Source organism: Ursus maritimus, unplaced genomic scaffold (genome assembly GCF_017311325.1).
Source record: "Ursus maritimus isolate PB19 unplaced genomic scaffold, ASM1731132v1 scaffold_7, whole genome shotgun sequence".
Classification (NCBI taxonomy): Eukaryota; Metazoa; Chordata; class Mammalia; order Carnivora; family Ursidae; genus Ursus; species Ursus maritimus.
Window position 1 is genome coordinate 503,046 of NW_024426885.1, and position 15,475 is coordinate 518,520.

The window sequence follows — 15,475 nt, forward strand, 5'->3', positions numbered from 1 at the left end:
CCCCCCCCCCCCCCCCGCCTGTAGAGCGGGCTACAAACAGCCACAGCAGCCACAGGAAGCAACCCCAAACTGCCCCCGTCTTCAGGGTCATCCTGCTGGGCTGGCCAGCTGACGGGGTCCCCTTTCACAGACCGGAAGCCCGTCTCAGAGCCAGGAGCCCATCCGCCCCACAGCACACATCAAACAACCGAGTGAGTTGTTTAGCACAGCCTAATAACCCAGCACTCTGAGCAGTGGCCAGGGGTGGCGCTGTTTGGTCATGCTGGTGATTCTGTGGTCAGAGCTGGGACCAGGGTGTGGGTGGGCTGCTGGGCTTTCCGTCCTGACTGGGCACCATTTGCTAGGCCAGGGCCTGGCTGCCCGGGGCTCCCCAGACGTTCTCCAGAAAGCGGATCATGGGCTGGCTGACCAGACATCTCTCTCTCATCTCCTCTCAGCCCACTAGGGCTACCTTGGGCTTGGGCCAGCATAGTGGTCTTGGGGGTAGTCAAACATTGCACATGGTGGGGGCTTCCCCCAGAGCATCCATACACTGAGCCAGCCTCCATCTGGCGTAGGAGGGGACTGCACAGGGTTGGGGGTGTGACCTGGGAAGCATGGCTCCTACGGGGTCACTGGCTGATTCGCCTAAAGAAAAGCCCATTGATTGGATTAGACCCAGTGAAGTGAGGGAGACCCTGGTCTTCATGGCCTTCCTCATGTCTCAGGAAGGAAGAGATACCAGGGTGTAGTGATTTTAAGGTGGGTGAGGACCGAAACCACCCACCACCCACAACTGGGACACACCAGAAGCACGTAATGGTGGCAGCTACTGCCCACGGTGACTTTACGACTTTACTCTTCCGGGACTCTCCTGCCATGCAGAGGACTTCATCACTCATTACGGGGACGTCCCCAGATGATGTTGGCACAGAAAACATTAACCGTTTAAGTCCCCAAATTCTTTGAACCCCTGGCCTTCCACCCTTCCGTTTGCAGTGCCCACCAATCCTAAGCTCTTCTATCAGGACCCTTCGCACTGGGACCCTCAAGGTAATACGCTTGCCTTGCCCTGGGAGGGAGGAGCTGGCTGTCCTGCCCTTAGGCTCCGGGCGATGTTAGTGGTCTGCGGCAGCATGGGGCCTGCCACGTCGGGACTGGCTGGGGTTGGACAGAGTCCGTGGGATAGTAGCTTTGGGGCTGTGATGCCGTGAGGCCTTGGTGGCTCTGCTATTTTGGGTGGTTTGCAGGTAAACATTTCCTGCAGCAGAATGAGTCTGCTTGCTCGTAGTCCCTGGAGTTACGGGGTTTGGTACTGGTGGGCCCTGAATTAGCAAATCGGCAGACCTGGCCTTTGTCCGTGCCACCCAAGGACACGGCTGAGGCTAGGACTTCCTGTCCCCTCATGCCTTCATGAGCAACCCCGGAGATGTCTTTGGTCACGAAGGAGCCTACCCTGACCCCCAAAGCAAGTGTCACTTTGGAGACAAACAAAATAAAGTCTATGGAAGCCGTTGTGGTAGAAATGATTTTATTTAGAAATCTGTGCCAGTGACATTCGGGCGACATGCAGAGTCGTGCGTAAGCTGAAAGCCCAGTCACTTCCCCGTGAATAAATCGTTACGATTGGAATGTTTATCTGCTCCAGACACGAACTCAGTCTCAGGCTCTGTGACACTACGTTTGTTAAAGTCAGGCTCTGAGAACGCGCGTGTTGCTTAGTAGAACGTAACCCTCGTACGGAAGCCGAGCCCCCGCAGCCGCATGGCGGGAAGCACCGGGTCCCTCTTCTATTCTAGACGTCTTAGATGCATTTATGTGGGAAACACATCTTCACGTGAGAGGCTCAGCATTTTATCACAAGTAACAGTTTTCCCAGAAATACTACTAGCTGCTTGTTCTAAAGAATCACCGATTCTGGAAGCAAGAGAACAACCTCGGGTCTCCCAGCGATTTGCAACGTGAGGACGGTGGTGCCCAGGACGGTGCCCGGGTCTGAGCTCCCTGTCGTGAGGGATGCGACCGCACCTTCCTGGTCCCTGTACATCTGGCCGAGGGTGTCTTCCACCTGCTGAGCAAACGCCCAGCCCTCGCTGTGTGGAAACAGAGCCCCGGGGAAGAGCTGGGTACCATCCAGGCAGCACAGGTCATCTCCTCCGCTCTGGCAAAGCGCTGGGAAGGCAAGCGGCGGGAGCCTGGGCGTAGGCGTGGGCAGCGCATGCATGGCTGCTGAAGGCGGACGGCCGCGGGCCCCGGCCTGAGGCCGCCGGGCCACCAGGTGGGACTGGGGGATGCTCTCAGCGCCCCTGAGGCCTTGAGTCTGCTCTGGAGCTGCTGTTTGTGTCCTGTGTGCTTTGCTAGGAAGCAGAGCCTTGCAGGCCACACCGGGAGCTGTTCTAAGTGGTGGGGGTTGGCAAGGGTGGAGGGCACACGGGGCCACGGGCACCTGGGGGGCTGCCGGTGTGGTGCTGTGAGGTGCTCACCAGCAGGAGGCTGGGCCAGGACGGAGACCCCATCAGGCCTGCTGGGGCATGGCTGCAAGAGTCAGGCACGCCCATGTGGGCTGGAATGGGGGTGAGCTGAGCTGGGCCCTAGAGGGGGGTCTGGAAGGAGGGGTCAGGGGATGTGGGGTGTGTGGAGGGAAAGTCTGGGGTGTGAGGAGAGGTCTGAGAGAGTGTAGGGGGAAGTCCAGGGGGGTGGGGTGGGGAAGTTGAGGTGAGGGGGAGGTCTGGGTGGAAGGGAGGAGGTGTGGGCATGGGAATGTGGACCCAGGTTGGGGCCTGGGCCACTGAGAAGCCTTAGGGCTCCAGGGGAAGGTTTTGGAAACCCCTGGAACCTGTGGTTGGCATGGGGGTCAGAGGTCATTTTGGTCCTTGGTTGCTGGGCAGACATAAGCAGACTTATGAAAACACTGGTCTGAGTCAGGGTGGGTGGGTGTGGGGTTTTGGGGGGCGGGATCCCTGGGGACTTGGGTGAGAGCGGTTTATCTCTAAGAAGTGTAAATAGGTATGTGGCTCCTGGGGAGTTCATTTATTCTATTTCTGTTTTAATTTTTAAATATAGTTTTACACTAGCAGAAACACCCCGACCTCCACTGGAGCCCGTCCTCTCCGGCTCAGCCAGGCCCTTGAGCCTCTGCCTCCCAGTGCCCCCCGGGCATGCCCCCCGCCGCCCAGGCCGAGCCCCGGCTCCTACGCTGTGCTGTCGGGCTCCCTAGTCTAGAGCAGCAGGTGCTGTGTGCGGGGACCTTCTGGGCCTGGGACAGCAAGCGGGTGCCTCCTTTCTTTCCAGGTCTGTCCTCACTTTGGAATCCACGCCAGACCCGCCATCCCCATTACTGAAACGTGGCCTTCATTCTCCGTAACTTGTCCTGGATCTTCCGGGAGTGTTTTTCGCTGGTGATCTGGTGGAAGGAGGCCCTGTTGTCTGCTGCTAAAACGGAAATGTCAGCCCCGCTGAAGCGTGCGATTCTTTGCTTGAGGTAGGACTGCAGCTTGGGGTCGGGGGCGAACGTGTAGGGGTTCTCCTGGAACGCGTGCACCTGGCTCACCACCTTGGCTATGTTTCTGCGTTGGGAGAAGCGAACTGTTAGTTTGCTCAAGCCCGTGCTTGTGAATTCCCACCTTGTCCCGGGAAGTATCTAAACCAAACCTCTTCCAGTACAAGCTCTGGGGTGAGTTTTCTGTATTCATTCACCAGGCCCAACCTCATTTCAGTACTCAGGCCTGTCTGCCCACCCGCACTCCATCCATCCCTCTGTTCATCCCTCTGTCCGTTGGTCCATCCAGCCACCCTTCAGTCCATAAACATGTACTGAAAATCTGTGTTGGGCCTGATGGGTGCTAAGGGCTCCAACGTGACCACACCCCGGGGTCAGCCCCTGAGGGCCCACCGAGGAGGTAGATAGATACAGGGTCACTTAAGGGTGTATCCAGGGGTCATGGGCCCATGTTTCTCCCCAGCTCTGTGTTCAGGGACATCATGATGGCGGCTCAGGAGCCACCATCACGGAAGTATTTACACCCGGGGCATCGGCCTGTGCTGTGGACCGGGGCTCGCTTCCCCGGAGAGCTGGAAGTTGGACTGTGACCAGCACACCCTTGGGGGTCATCCAAGAAAACTGGGACCACGAAGCAGAAGTCAGTAATTCTGCCTGGGGGAGGCCGTGGGCTTCACAGACAGATATTCTCATCCTGACACTTTGGTCATTAACAAACAAACATGCGGGGTGCCTGGGTGGCTCAGTCGGTTATGTGTCCGACTCCTGATTTCAGCTCAGGTCATGATCTCCAGGTCCTGAGATCGAGCCCCCTGTGTGGCTCTGCGTTGGGAGTGAAGCCTGTTTGGGATTCTCCCTCTCCCTCTGCGCCTCCCCGCCGCCCATCTCTCTCTCCCTCAAATAAATAAATAAAAGACAAACAGGCATATACACCCAGACCTAAGACAGAGTGAAGAAGAGTCATCGTTGGACCTCTGCCCACGCTCCTTCTGGACTGTGGCCTTCCCTCTAATTGTTAGTTTCCATTTTGCTGACACGGACCAGCGTGTGCTGTGGTGCTTCCTAAATAGCTTTTGAAGCTGGTCACCAAAACGAGGTTGGAGCCGCTGGGCTCCGGGTCTCCTGGGCCGTGCCTGCTGAGGTCTGCCCTTGACCCTAAGGGGTGTGCAGCTGGACCTTGGGCTGACCAGCCTCACCCGTCTGCACGTGTGGGTGATGCAGAGGGGTGGAAGGAGAACAGGTGGCTCCAAGTCTATGGGGGTGCAGGCCTCTGGAGAAGGGCTGGCCCTGGCCTGTGAGATATGGGGGGCATCTCCGATGAGGCCTGGAGCCCCCAGGAGAGGAGCTGGAGGCAGGGCTTCTACTGGCTTGCTTGCGGCTTCCAAGGCAGAGATGAGCATGGCCCTCTTTGTCCGGGGTCACCAAGGTGGTTTTCACAAGCAGCTCCCAGTCTGCACCTCCCAGGTATGTTGGGCCCCCAGGGGTGCTGGGCAGGGAACCACGGCACCACCGGACCAGGCTGAGGACTGGCCACGGGTGCTGTGCCGATAGCGCTAGGGCGAGGGACCACGGGGTCGTTGGGAGCACAGCCCCTTCACCTGAGCTTGCTCCACCTGTGGGCGCCGTTGGTCATGGTGAAGCCCCCGGTCTCCAGCTGCTGGATGTGCATGGCCAGGAGGCGGGCTGAGGGCAGCGTGGGCTGGGCCCGGAAGCGCCGGCCTTCCATCAGACACAGGCTGTCGCTCTTCAGGAAGACCTGGGGGCCCAGCCAGGGGTGTGGGCAGGGGGAGATGGGTGAGAGGTCAGTCCAGCATGCTCAGCTGCCAGTCCGGGTTGGTTCTAGTATTCCCCCTGCAAGGAGGCTACACAGCACTGATTTACATCCAACCCACACTATGCCTGGGATGACTGGATCCGGGCGGAAAGTCTGGACGTCTGAAGCTTGCAGACACCACGGAACACGGACACCCATCGGAAAGCTGGACACTTCCCGCCACCAGAAATGGCAAACTTGTTTCCTAACTTACTCTTTCTGGGCTCCGGAAAAAAGCTGGGTGACCCAGCTGCCCCAAGGAGGCCAAGACCCAGGCTGCCGGGCTTCAGGGACCTGTTTCTAGTGTCAGAAACCTGTTTCTGGTCCCCCCAGGGAGAGCTGTGTTTGTGGCGGGAGCTGCCAGGCCTCTGCTGCAGTCTGCTCCTGAGACCTCATCTGGGGAAATGCCAGCCTCCCAGTGTTTCCTCGTTTATGATCTCATGAGGCTGCCTCTGCACTTTGAGAGAAGCAAGGAGGCCAGCGGGTCAGCTAAGCTCAGTCTGGTCCTCTGGGCACCTGTACCCTGTGCACCGGCCCCGCGGTCTTTGCCCCTCGGGTGGGGAGATGGGCAAGACTGGTCTAGCTCAGGGCGGGAGGGTGGGGGGTGCTGCATGGTCTGGGGGCCGTGATGCAGGCTCTGCCTGGTGAGCCCCTCGGAGGTGTGCAGAGTGCGTCTGTGGGGGAAGCCCCGAGTGGACACGAGCCGCCAGAAGCTCACGCAGGACCAGTACCTCCACGGCTTTCAGCTCTTCCATGACCTCTGCTATCTTCGCGGGTAAAATTCTCCAGGCCTAAAAGAAAAGCACAGGTGAACCCCCAGCGGCCACGCTGGTGCCCACATGCCCGCTCGTGGCCAGTGGCTCTCCGGGGTGACTCACAGGGGATTGCCTCACGGCAAGGTGCTCCAGGCCTCCCAGGATCTGCATGGCTGTCGCAAAGTTCCTTTGCTCATAGCAGGATTTCGCAATCAGCAAAAATTTGGACAGCAAATTCACCTGCAACTGAAAGCAGAGAAGGCCATACTCAAGGTCCTCCGATTAAAGACAAGTTGGTAGAGAGCCTCTGGGGCCCGTCAGAGTAACCCGGTGACAGGCACACGGGCAGCGAGGGTGTGAAGCAGGTGGGCAAGCGGGCTCAGGTCTCAGAAGGGTGGCCGTGAGGGGGCAGGAGGACAGGCGTGACTTGAAAACACAGAACAGAAAGGCAAGTGCCCCGTAAGTATAAAGATGTGAAGTCAACCTCACTCTTCAAAAGTAAAATCACTCCCAAGACAAAACTCTGCTCTAGGAGTGGGACAAATGGGGAAGGGGGGGGCACAGCTTCAGGACCAGAAGGGCGCCCCCAGCTGGGGAAGAGGGAGCGGATGCATCTAGTGCCAGACAGGGAACAAACAGGCAGCTTCTCATTTTCCACCGGAGTGCACCGTGGGACCGGTTTCAGAGCCTGACGGGGCTGGGGGTGGGGTGGGTCTGGTGCCACGGGTCCCACCGCTCCCTCTGTGCTTAGCCAGCCAGTTGCCTCACCCTGTGAACTGTCACCAGGGCCGGGGCCACCCTTCAGGAGGGGACAGTGCCTGTGGGTCCCAACCACATGCCTCTGCACTGGGCTTGCCCTTGTGTGCGCGACTCCGACGCCATCGAGTGTCACGAAGATGGCGCTCACTCAGCGTGGCGGCCCCCCAGGTGTGCGGCTTGGGTGCCTCTTAAAGGGTCTTGAAAAACATTTACTCACTTATACGTTTTAAGTTGACATCCCAATTTTTTCTTCATATATTTAAATAGATGCAAAATATACTTTCCAACACTTTCAGATAAAACTGTTCCATCACATTTTTGTTTTTAAAAAAAGTGTGGTTAAAAAATGCGTAATATAAAATCTACTCTTGAACCATTTTTAATAAAGCTCAGTAGTGTTAACTACACTCCCCTGGTTGTGTCACAGCTTAGAACTCTTTGTTTCGTGAAACTGAAACCCCTGCTCCGCATCCCTTGTCCCCAGCCCCTGGCGCCCAGCCTTCTACTCTCTGGCCGTGTGACTGCAGCCACTCCGGGGACCTCCTAGAGCGGAATCACGCCGTATTTGTCTTTCTGTGACTGGCTTATTCCCCTGAGCGTAACGTCCTTTAGGTTCATCCACGCTGTAGCCTGTATCAGGACGTCCTTCCTTTTTAGGGCGAATAATATTCGATAGTACAGACAGACGGCATTTTGTTCATCCATTTGTCCGTGGATGGACATCTGGGCTGCTTCTTTCTTTCAGCTGCTATGTTCTATCACTTGTAAGACTATCTGATAAATTGAAATCCAGTTTTGCCTTCAAATCCACCATTATTCATCTAAAAAAAACATTGACAAGCTTTTCTTTAAGGTGACAAACTTCACACTATTTCTTTTCTTCTTCGCCTTGTCTTTCCATTCTGTGCCCCGACAGGGTGTCATCTGCATGGAATGCAGGGTTACCACCAAGGACATTTAATGACTGTCCCATTGTATTCTCTGGCTCAAAATTTAAATTTTAGCCATTTTCTTGACCCCAGTTTACAAATGTAAGTCAGTCTTCTGGATTGTTCTGACATTACAGTAAGCAACGCACAATACGTGAAACATACCGTCGGAATGTGACAAACACCTCTGCCCGAGGTCCACGTGCCGTTTCACTGGAAACACGACTCCTGGTGAGACCACCAGGCTCTTTCTCCCGTTGGTTCCTGTATGCGGTGAGTATTGCTTATTTGCTTACAGGGATGCGGGAGCCCTTTCATGACAATGGAAATTCTGCCCCCGTGACACCATGAGTCCTTCCTGCCCTTCCAAGCTGGGTGCCAACAACGGGGTGTGTTATTCTGCTCCACTGTGCTGACCACACAGGCCTGTAAATGTGTCATGCCTCTCTGTGCTGACCCGCTGGGCAGGGCACCTCAGATGCAGGACACAGAGCCCACCTTCTCTCTCAGGCAGGGAGGGGGCCTGTCCTCCCTCTGGGCTCAGGTGTACGAATACTCCTGGGAAGCTGAGGTCCGCGAAGTGACTGTTGATTGTCCTTGGTCAGTTCTCCTTGGAAGTCTTTGGGAAGCCCAGCCACGCAAACCCTCTTTGAAGACCCTGATTTAGGGAAGCTACATTTTGATTTCTCTCATGATATTTGTAATGTTGTAGATTAGAACAAAGTGGGTAGAGCCCAGGCTCCCTGTTCCTGAATCCTGGCAGGAATGAAGACAGGTCAGTCTGTTGACTAACAAACCCCTAAAGCTTGAAAATTCTCCCCCAAGAAGGAAAAAGTAGAAAACTCTGCATATGTTAATGGGCTTTGGGTGGCCCTATGAGTTTGGGGTGAGCGGAAACACGAAGAAACATTAGGAAAAGAAAAACAAATTGCAGCGGCTGTTAATGCTGGAATAGACTTACCTTCACTTTGCTGTCTGATGAGGAAGTGGTGGCTTCTGTGGGCTCTGGGGCAGCTGGGGCAGACCAATGGTGTCCCCCACACCCCTGAGTTCCCCCTGTGATGCTCTGCCCAGGGGCAGCAGGAGTGGGGACTATGGTTGAGGAGACCTATTATTTGGGCCAGAGTTTGCTTTAAGGGAGCTGCTGCCCATGGAGTGGTGGGTGTTCCCCATGGGAAGGGGCTGTGTTACACAGGAGGAGCCCCAGTGGTCCCGACTGTCATTCCTCTACGTGCCAGTGCAGCCGCATCATGTGAGCAGGACTCCGGTGATGCTCCGTCCCACTGCTGGCCTCAGATAGTAAGAAACTGGAGGCCTTGGCAATAGGGTTTTGACGGGTGGAGGGGCAGATGTGCTAGGGACTGGGGGTCTCTGTCCTCCCCCAACACTCCTGAGTGGGTGGCAACCTGGAGGGAGGCGCTGACTTTGAGGCAGGTGACTGTCCCTCTTGGGCTGCCCAATACCCTGCCTGAAGCAGGTAGATAAGTTCAGGCTGAGATACCTGCAGTCCAGGCCAAGGCCCAAAGGACATAGAAGAGGCCCCAAAACAGCAAAAGCTTGACCCTGAGTGGACCGCTGACCTGTGTTTCATTTATTCCACAGAATGGCTGAGAACACACACTGTACTGCCTGTAGGGGATGTGACAGTGACTAAGTTGTTCCCAGTCTTGGAGAGTTCAGGTTAGTGGGACAGTTGGGAGTCACAATTCCCAGCCCTGGGACCTGGCTCAGGCAGGAGTGTGGAGTGAGCCCCCAGGGAGCGCACTCTGACTGAACCCTGAGCATGAGCGTGAGAGTGTGTGAGGGGCTGTGTGTGAGCAGGATGGTGTGAGTGTGGGAGAGAGAGGGTGTGTGTGTGATAGGGACTGTGTGTCAGGGAATTTGTGAGAAGATCTATGTGGGCAACAGGGCTATTTAGGAGGGTTTCTGTGTCAGAGAGATTATGTATGTGAAAGCAACAGTGTGTGTGTGTGGGAGGGAGCATGTGTGTGAATGTGAGGGGATATGTGTGTGAGTGTGAGGGGGTATATGTGTGAGTGTGTGTGTGGTTAGGGTTAGGGTTAGGTGTGTGAATGTGAGGGGGTATGTGCGTGAGAGGGAGTGTGAGCGTCAGTATGTATGTGTGAATGTGAGAGGGTATGTGTGTGTGAGAGGGCATGTGTCTGAGGGAGTGTGTACGTGTGTGAGGGAGTATGTATGAGTGTGAAGGAGTGTGTGAATGAGGAGGGTATGTGTGTGAGGGAGTGTATGAGAGGGAGTATGTGAGTGTAAGAGAGTGTGTGAGACCAAGGAGGGTATGTGTGTGAGGGAGTGTGTGAGAGGGAATGTGAGGGAGTGTGTGTGAGTGTGAGGGGGTATGTGTGAGAGGGAGTGTGTGTGTGAGGAGGGTATGTGTGTGAGGGAATGTGTGTGTGAGAAGGTATATATGTGAGGGAGTGTGAGAGGGCATGTGTCTGAGGGAGTGTGTATGTGTGTGAGGGAGTATGTATGAGTGTGAAGGAGTGTGTGAATGAGGAGGGTATGTGTGTGAGGTAGTGTATGAGAGGGAGTATGTGAGTGTAAGAGAGTGTGTGAGACCAAGGAGTATGTGTGTGAGGGAGTGTGTGAGAGGGAATGTGAGGGAGTGTGTGTGTGAGGGGGTATGTGTGAGAGGGAGTGTGTGTGTGAAGAGGGTATGTGTGTGAGGAAGTGTCTGTGAGTGTGTATGTGTGTGCGTGTATATATGTGAGGGGGAATGTGTGTGTGAGAGGGGGTACTTGTGAGGAGTGTGTGTGAGGGAATGTGTGAGTGTGAGAGGGAGTGTGAGGAAGTGCGTGAGAGGGAATGTGAGTGTGAGGAGGTATGTGTGTGAGGGAGTGTGTGTGAGGAGGGTATGTGAGGGAGTGAGTGTGAGAGGGAGTGTAAGAAGGGTATGTGTGTGAGGAAGTGTGTGAGTGTGAGGAGGTATGTGTGTGAGGGAATATGTGAGATGGAGTGTGTGAGTGTGAGGGGGTATGTGTGTCAAGGGGTGTGTTTCTGTAAGACTGTGCATGTATCAGAGTGTGGCGCACATTGGAGAGCTGGATGGTGTCTGATGTCACCATTAACAAAAGCTGTGACACTACATTTACCTTTTGCCTTGGGTTGAGTCTATGGATTCCCTGCACTTGAAGAACGTTCGACTGGGGGTTCCACAGGAGGCACCATGTGCCCGTGCAGTTCTACCCCAAACCATTCTCTGAGATGGGGGCTGGAGGCACCAACCTTGGAGGTGTGGCTGGTCACAATTTCAGCTGCCACCCAGGTGCTGACATCATCTGCACTTCTCAAAAGCTGTAATAGGTACTTGTCCTGCACGTAATTGGGCAGAAATAAGCTGCAGGTTTTTGCGGACAGAGACTCGGAGGAGCTGGCTCTGGAAGAGACACAGGTGCACATCACAGCGAGGACTGTGGAGGTGGCCTTGTCCAGCCCTGGGGCTGCAGGGGGCTCTCCAGATCCACGGGGGGGGGGCAGGATGGGCTCTGCCGAGAGGGGAGGGCTTGACTCCGAGGCCGTTCATGACACCCGTGTCTCCCTTTGGCCGCGAGTGTCCACGAGACACTCAGATGAAGCCCGGAAGACCCTGCCACCAGCCATCTGTCCAAGGACTCTGGGGTGACACCCCACAGGTGAACACTCACTTGGGGATGGCCACACTTTTGTCCATGACGCCCAGGGCCCGTGAGTTTAAGAAGTGGACGGGATGGCACTTCTGGAATAATTCCTGTCAGAGATAAGGACACAGATGTTCAGGCCTCTCCCAGGGGCCTGGTGGGCAAGGCAGCATCTCTGGGGGATTCCCCATCTGCTGAGCCACGGTGATGGCAGGTAGGGTCACTGCGGTCACCATCACCACTGTCGCCTGCCGAGTGACACAGGGCCCAGGATGGCGGCGGTGTGTGGTGTGTGTGTGTGTGTGTGTCTCAGGGTGGGATGCCTGGAAAAGGGACACCTGGGGGTGGGGATCAGGGTGGCAGCGGAGGCCCCAGGAGGGAGGAGGCCCGCAGGGCGCCCTCTAGTGCTTGCGAGGTGGGAGTGTCAGGAACGCAGGAGCAGGTCGCCAGTGGGAGTGGTCTGTGTGCTGCCAGAGCGGTTCTGGAGCTTCTGGAGCGCCGTCCCCACCCGCCCCCTGCCTGTGCATCTGGCCCCATTCACTGCCCTCCACGTGTCCCTCCAGCAAACATTTGAGCACCAGAGCGTCCCTCCCCGGGACGCCCCTGCAGGTGAGCTGTGTGCAGGCCCTCGCCCTCCATCCTGGGGCCAGCGGCCCTCCAGGCTTGCTGGCCACGCGGCCCCCATCACCTGTTGCAGCAGGGTCAGCTGGCTGAAGAGCTGGTGGGTACTGTACTCGGTCAGGAAGTAGGGCCCCTTCTCGTTGGCCTTGGCATAGGGTCCGTAGAAGTCCTCGAAGAAGCAGGGCTTGGGCAGGGCAGACGCAATGGTGTACTGGCGCCCCTTGTGGTGCGGCAGTGCCAGCCCATTGCCCCGGGACAGCCTCCAGGGGAAGCTCTGCAGGGCAAGGTCAGGCTGTGCTAAAGGGGCCGTCAGTACCAGCTGGTCCCTTCCAGGTGGGCAGCCTGGTGGGGGTGGGGCAGGGGAGGACCAGGCTGGCTCCCAGCCAGGGACCTTCAGACTGGCTCGGCTAGAGCCACAGAGCAAATCCCGCCCGCCTGTGGCCGTGTTGGCTCAAGGACACCTGCCCTGGTCATTTCAGCAGGTCCCCCATGGACAGAGCCACTGAAGTTTGGGGCTGTCCCCATATATTATAGACAGGTCCCTTCAGACCCGGCCCCCATCCCAGGCCATTTCCTGACAATGGTTTCTTCCACCCAGACCTCCGGCCGGAGGGTCAGGAATGTTAGGTCATCTGAGCACCTGGCCGGGGCTCCTCTGCTGTCCTGTCCTTGTGCAGGGCGAAGAGGGGCAGGAAGTGCCAGCCTCACAGGGCTGGTGCCTGGGACTGGCAACATGGGGAGCACGTGTGTACGTGTAGGCGGGTGTGCCTGTCCGTGTGTTCACAGGCACGCGTGCGCGTGTGTGTGCATGTGCTCTGTGTGCTCTGAGCTGGGCTCAGGGGGCTGCACTGCCGGCCCGGGAGGCCCCCCCGGGAGAGGCCCCCACCTTCCGGGAGACGCCGTCTTCTGAGAGCCTCTTACAGAGGGCGTTGAGAGGTCTGGCGTCCTCCTCGGCTTCCTTGGGGTCCTCCAGGTCTGTGCCACGTGAGGTGCCCTCGGCCCGCCGGTCAGTGCCCACCTCCAGGAGGCCCAGCAGGTGCTCTGCGGAGCCGTCCAGGGGCAGGATCTGGGCAGATGCAGAGGGCGGTCACTCGCCACCCAGACAGGGCTGGCGGCTCTTACCCCCTGAGCGCGCCCGCGGAGGTGCGCGGGCTGCTCAGGTGCTCTGCCTGTGCTCACCTTGGAAGAGATGAAGTCCTCAAGCCTGCCCAGCAGCCCGGTGTTCCTAGTGAAGTCCACAGCGTAGCAGTCTTCCAGCCAGGCCTGCAGGAGGCAGAAGCTTCGCTTGTAGATCTTGGTGAAGGTTGAGCTGGGGTCCTGGTGGGCCCTGCAGGCAGAGGGGAGGAGACCTAAGCCGTGCGGGGACCTCTGCCGGCCCCGTGAGGCCTGTCTGCTGCCTTGGGCAGATGGTTGCATGTGGTCACACCGCCAAGCAAGGCGGCGTCGGTGGGGTCTGAGCGTGGCTCTGTCTTTAAGGGCTATTTGAGCCCTACCCTCCTGTCTCAGGGACGGGAGACAAACGCAGTAGCTGCACAGCTGAGCCCGGGGCTCGGCAACCTGCTGCCTCTCCTCTGCCCTGGCCCGGCGCCCAGTCCCGGAGCACCTGTCACCCGCTGCAGCCAGGGCTCGAGATGCTAGGGGTCTGGGAGACAGGGTGCGGGCACTCCGCAAGAGGTGGCCTGGGAGCTTGGCTCCACCTGTGGAGGTCTCTCCTGTGAGTCCCTGCCCCCAGGGACTTAGCTTTTGAGAAGTGCAGATGATGTCCATCTAGCCTCTCCTCCACTGACCCCAGCCCTTGGCCGCCTGTGTACTGCAGAGGAAGGCTGAGGGCTGGCTGGACCCTCCCCCATCTCCCGTAGCTGGCGGGCTTGGCACTCACCCGTCTTCCTACCCGCCCCTGCCCCCACCCTCGGCCTTCCCCCACCCTCTCTGTGTCCATTAGCATCTGTGGCCTCTCTCTGGCCTCTCTCTCCTCCTGCCACTGCTGGTTTCCTTCTCTGGGGCCCCATGTCCCCTATCCTTGCTCTTTCTTCTCCTACCAGGCTCTGCCCTCATCCTTATCAGAGTCACAGGGACCCCCTGGCCCTTCGAAGTCACTAATGAGGTGCCACGGGGTCCACCCTGTGGCTGTGTTGCCCCTTGTGGGTCCCTGGGTCCACGGCCGTACCTGGACAGGGTGCTGTTGATGCGGTCCAGTAGGAAGTGCAGGAAGTCCTGGGGCGTGCAGAAGTACCGGAAGGTGTAGAGGAACTGCTGTACGTACCCCTCCAGGAAGGCGTCGCTGGGGCGGAGAGGAGGCGGTCAGACCACAGGCACGGCTGCAGCGCGTCCTGCCGCCCTGTCGGCCCACGGCCAGCTCCTGGCGCGCAGTTTCTCCCCATGCCCGAGCAGCCAGTCCCCGGGGGGCCCGGGCAGGCCTCTCCTCCCACCAGACCTTACCTGTGCTGCAGGTAAGTGCGGGGGGCCCGGCTGCCCGCAGTCTTTGTTAGCAGTTCTGGGGTAAATGTGTGAAAGAGTGCACAGAGGTGCGTGAGGTCCGTGTGTGTGCGTGTGTACATGCGTGCCTTTGCCAGGAGGATGGCGGACAGGAGAACCACTTGGAGAAGTGGTTAAAGGTGCATGTGGGGTAGTGGTAGCGTTAGGGACTCCCAACCATGTCTGGTGGGAGGACCTTCTTTACCATCGATTTTTAAGGCACCCTCACTATCTGCTTCTAGAACCTATCCAGAAAACTGCACTGCGCGGGCAGCGACCCCAGCCCCCGAACTGGAACTCACTGAGTTAGAAATGAGAGTGGCAACTTGTGCCCCAAAGTTCTCAGTTTCTTCAGGGCAAAACCAGGTAATTGAGGGAATGAGGGTCTTTACCGTTCACTGAGCATCCCCCACCCTCAGGGGTGCCCCAGGTTAGGGGACACCATGCAAGTCATTGACTGAGTCCCAGAAACAAGAAAGGTGCATGGGTCCAGGCGAAGCCACTGGGAGGTGCTTCAGAGCAGAGATCTGGTGTCTGAAGAATGAGGGCGGCCAGCTCCCTGGTTACCCTGGGGCTCCTGTGGGCTGGGGATGCTGTGGCTGGGGTCAGGCCCAGCCTGCGAGGATAAATCACATCATGAGTGAAGGCCCTCCCCTTGTTGGAGGTACTGTGCGCGTACACACACACACACACACACACACACACACACACCATGTAAGAGCCCTCAACACATACACACCCATGCACGTATGCACATGCCCCCATGCACACACACCCCATTCACACTCCCACATGCACATCCCCTCACATGCACACACACACCCATGCACATATATAAACACCCCACTCACACACCCACACATGCACACGTACACCACACACACATATACATAACACAACCCATTCACACACCAGACACACATATGCACACACACACCCATGCACATACGCACACACTCCACTCACACACGTGCAGACACATGCACACATACGTCTCCTGTGATCACACA

At 57.5% G+C, this 15,475-nt stretch overlaps 1 protein-coding gene across 1 annotated transcript in view; it reads right to left on the bottom strand.

The window, feature by feature from the left end:
* Positions 1-1,504: 1,504 nt before the first annotated feature.
* The window catches only part of KNDC1 (kinase non-catalytic C-lobe domain containing 1), a 64,570-nt gene continuing 50,599 nt past the window's right edge, over positions 1,505-15,475 (bottom strand). Inside the window, exons 22-31 of the mRNA XM_040624617.1 lie at positions 14,158-14,271; positions 13,170-13,317; positions 12,877-13,056; positions 12,058-12,264; positions 11,397-11,479; positions 10,978-11,128; positions 6,170-6,292; positions 6,023-6,082; positions 5,077-5,234; positions 1,505-3,545 (exon numbers count right to left, since the gene is read on the bottom strand). Coding sequence (XP_040480551.1) covers positions 3,314-3,545; positions 5,077-5,234; positions 6,023-6,082; positions 6,170-6,292; positions 10,978-11,128; positions 11,397-11,479; positions 12,058-12,264; positions 12,877-13,056; positions 13,170-13,317; positions 14,158-14,271 — 1,456 coding nt within the window. The 3' untranslated portion in view covers positions 1,505-3,313. The remainder of the gene's footprint in view (positions 3,546-5,076; positions 5,235-6,022; positions 6,083-6,169; positions 6,293-10,977; positions 11,129-11,396; positions 11,480-12,057; positions 12,265-12,876; positions 13,057-13,169; positions 13,318-14,157; positions 14,272-15,475) is intronic.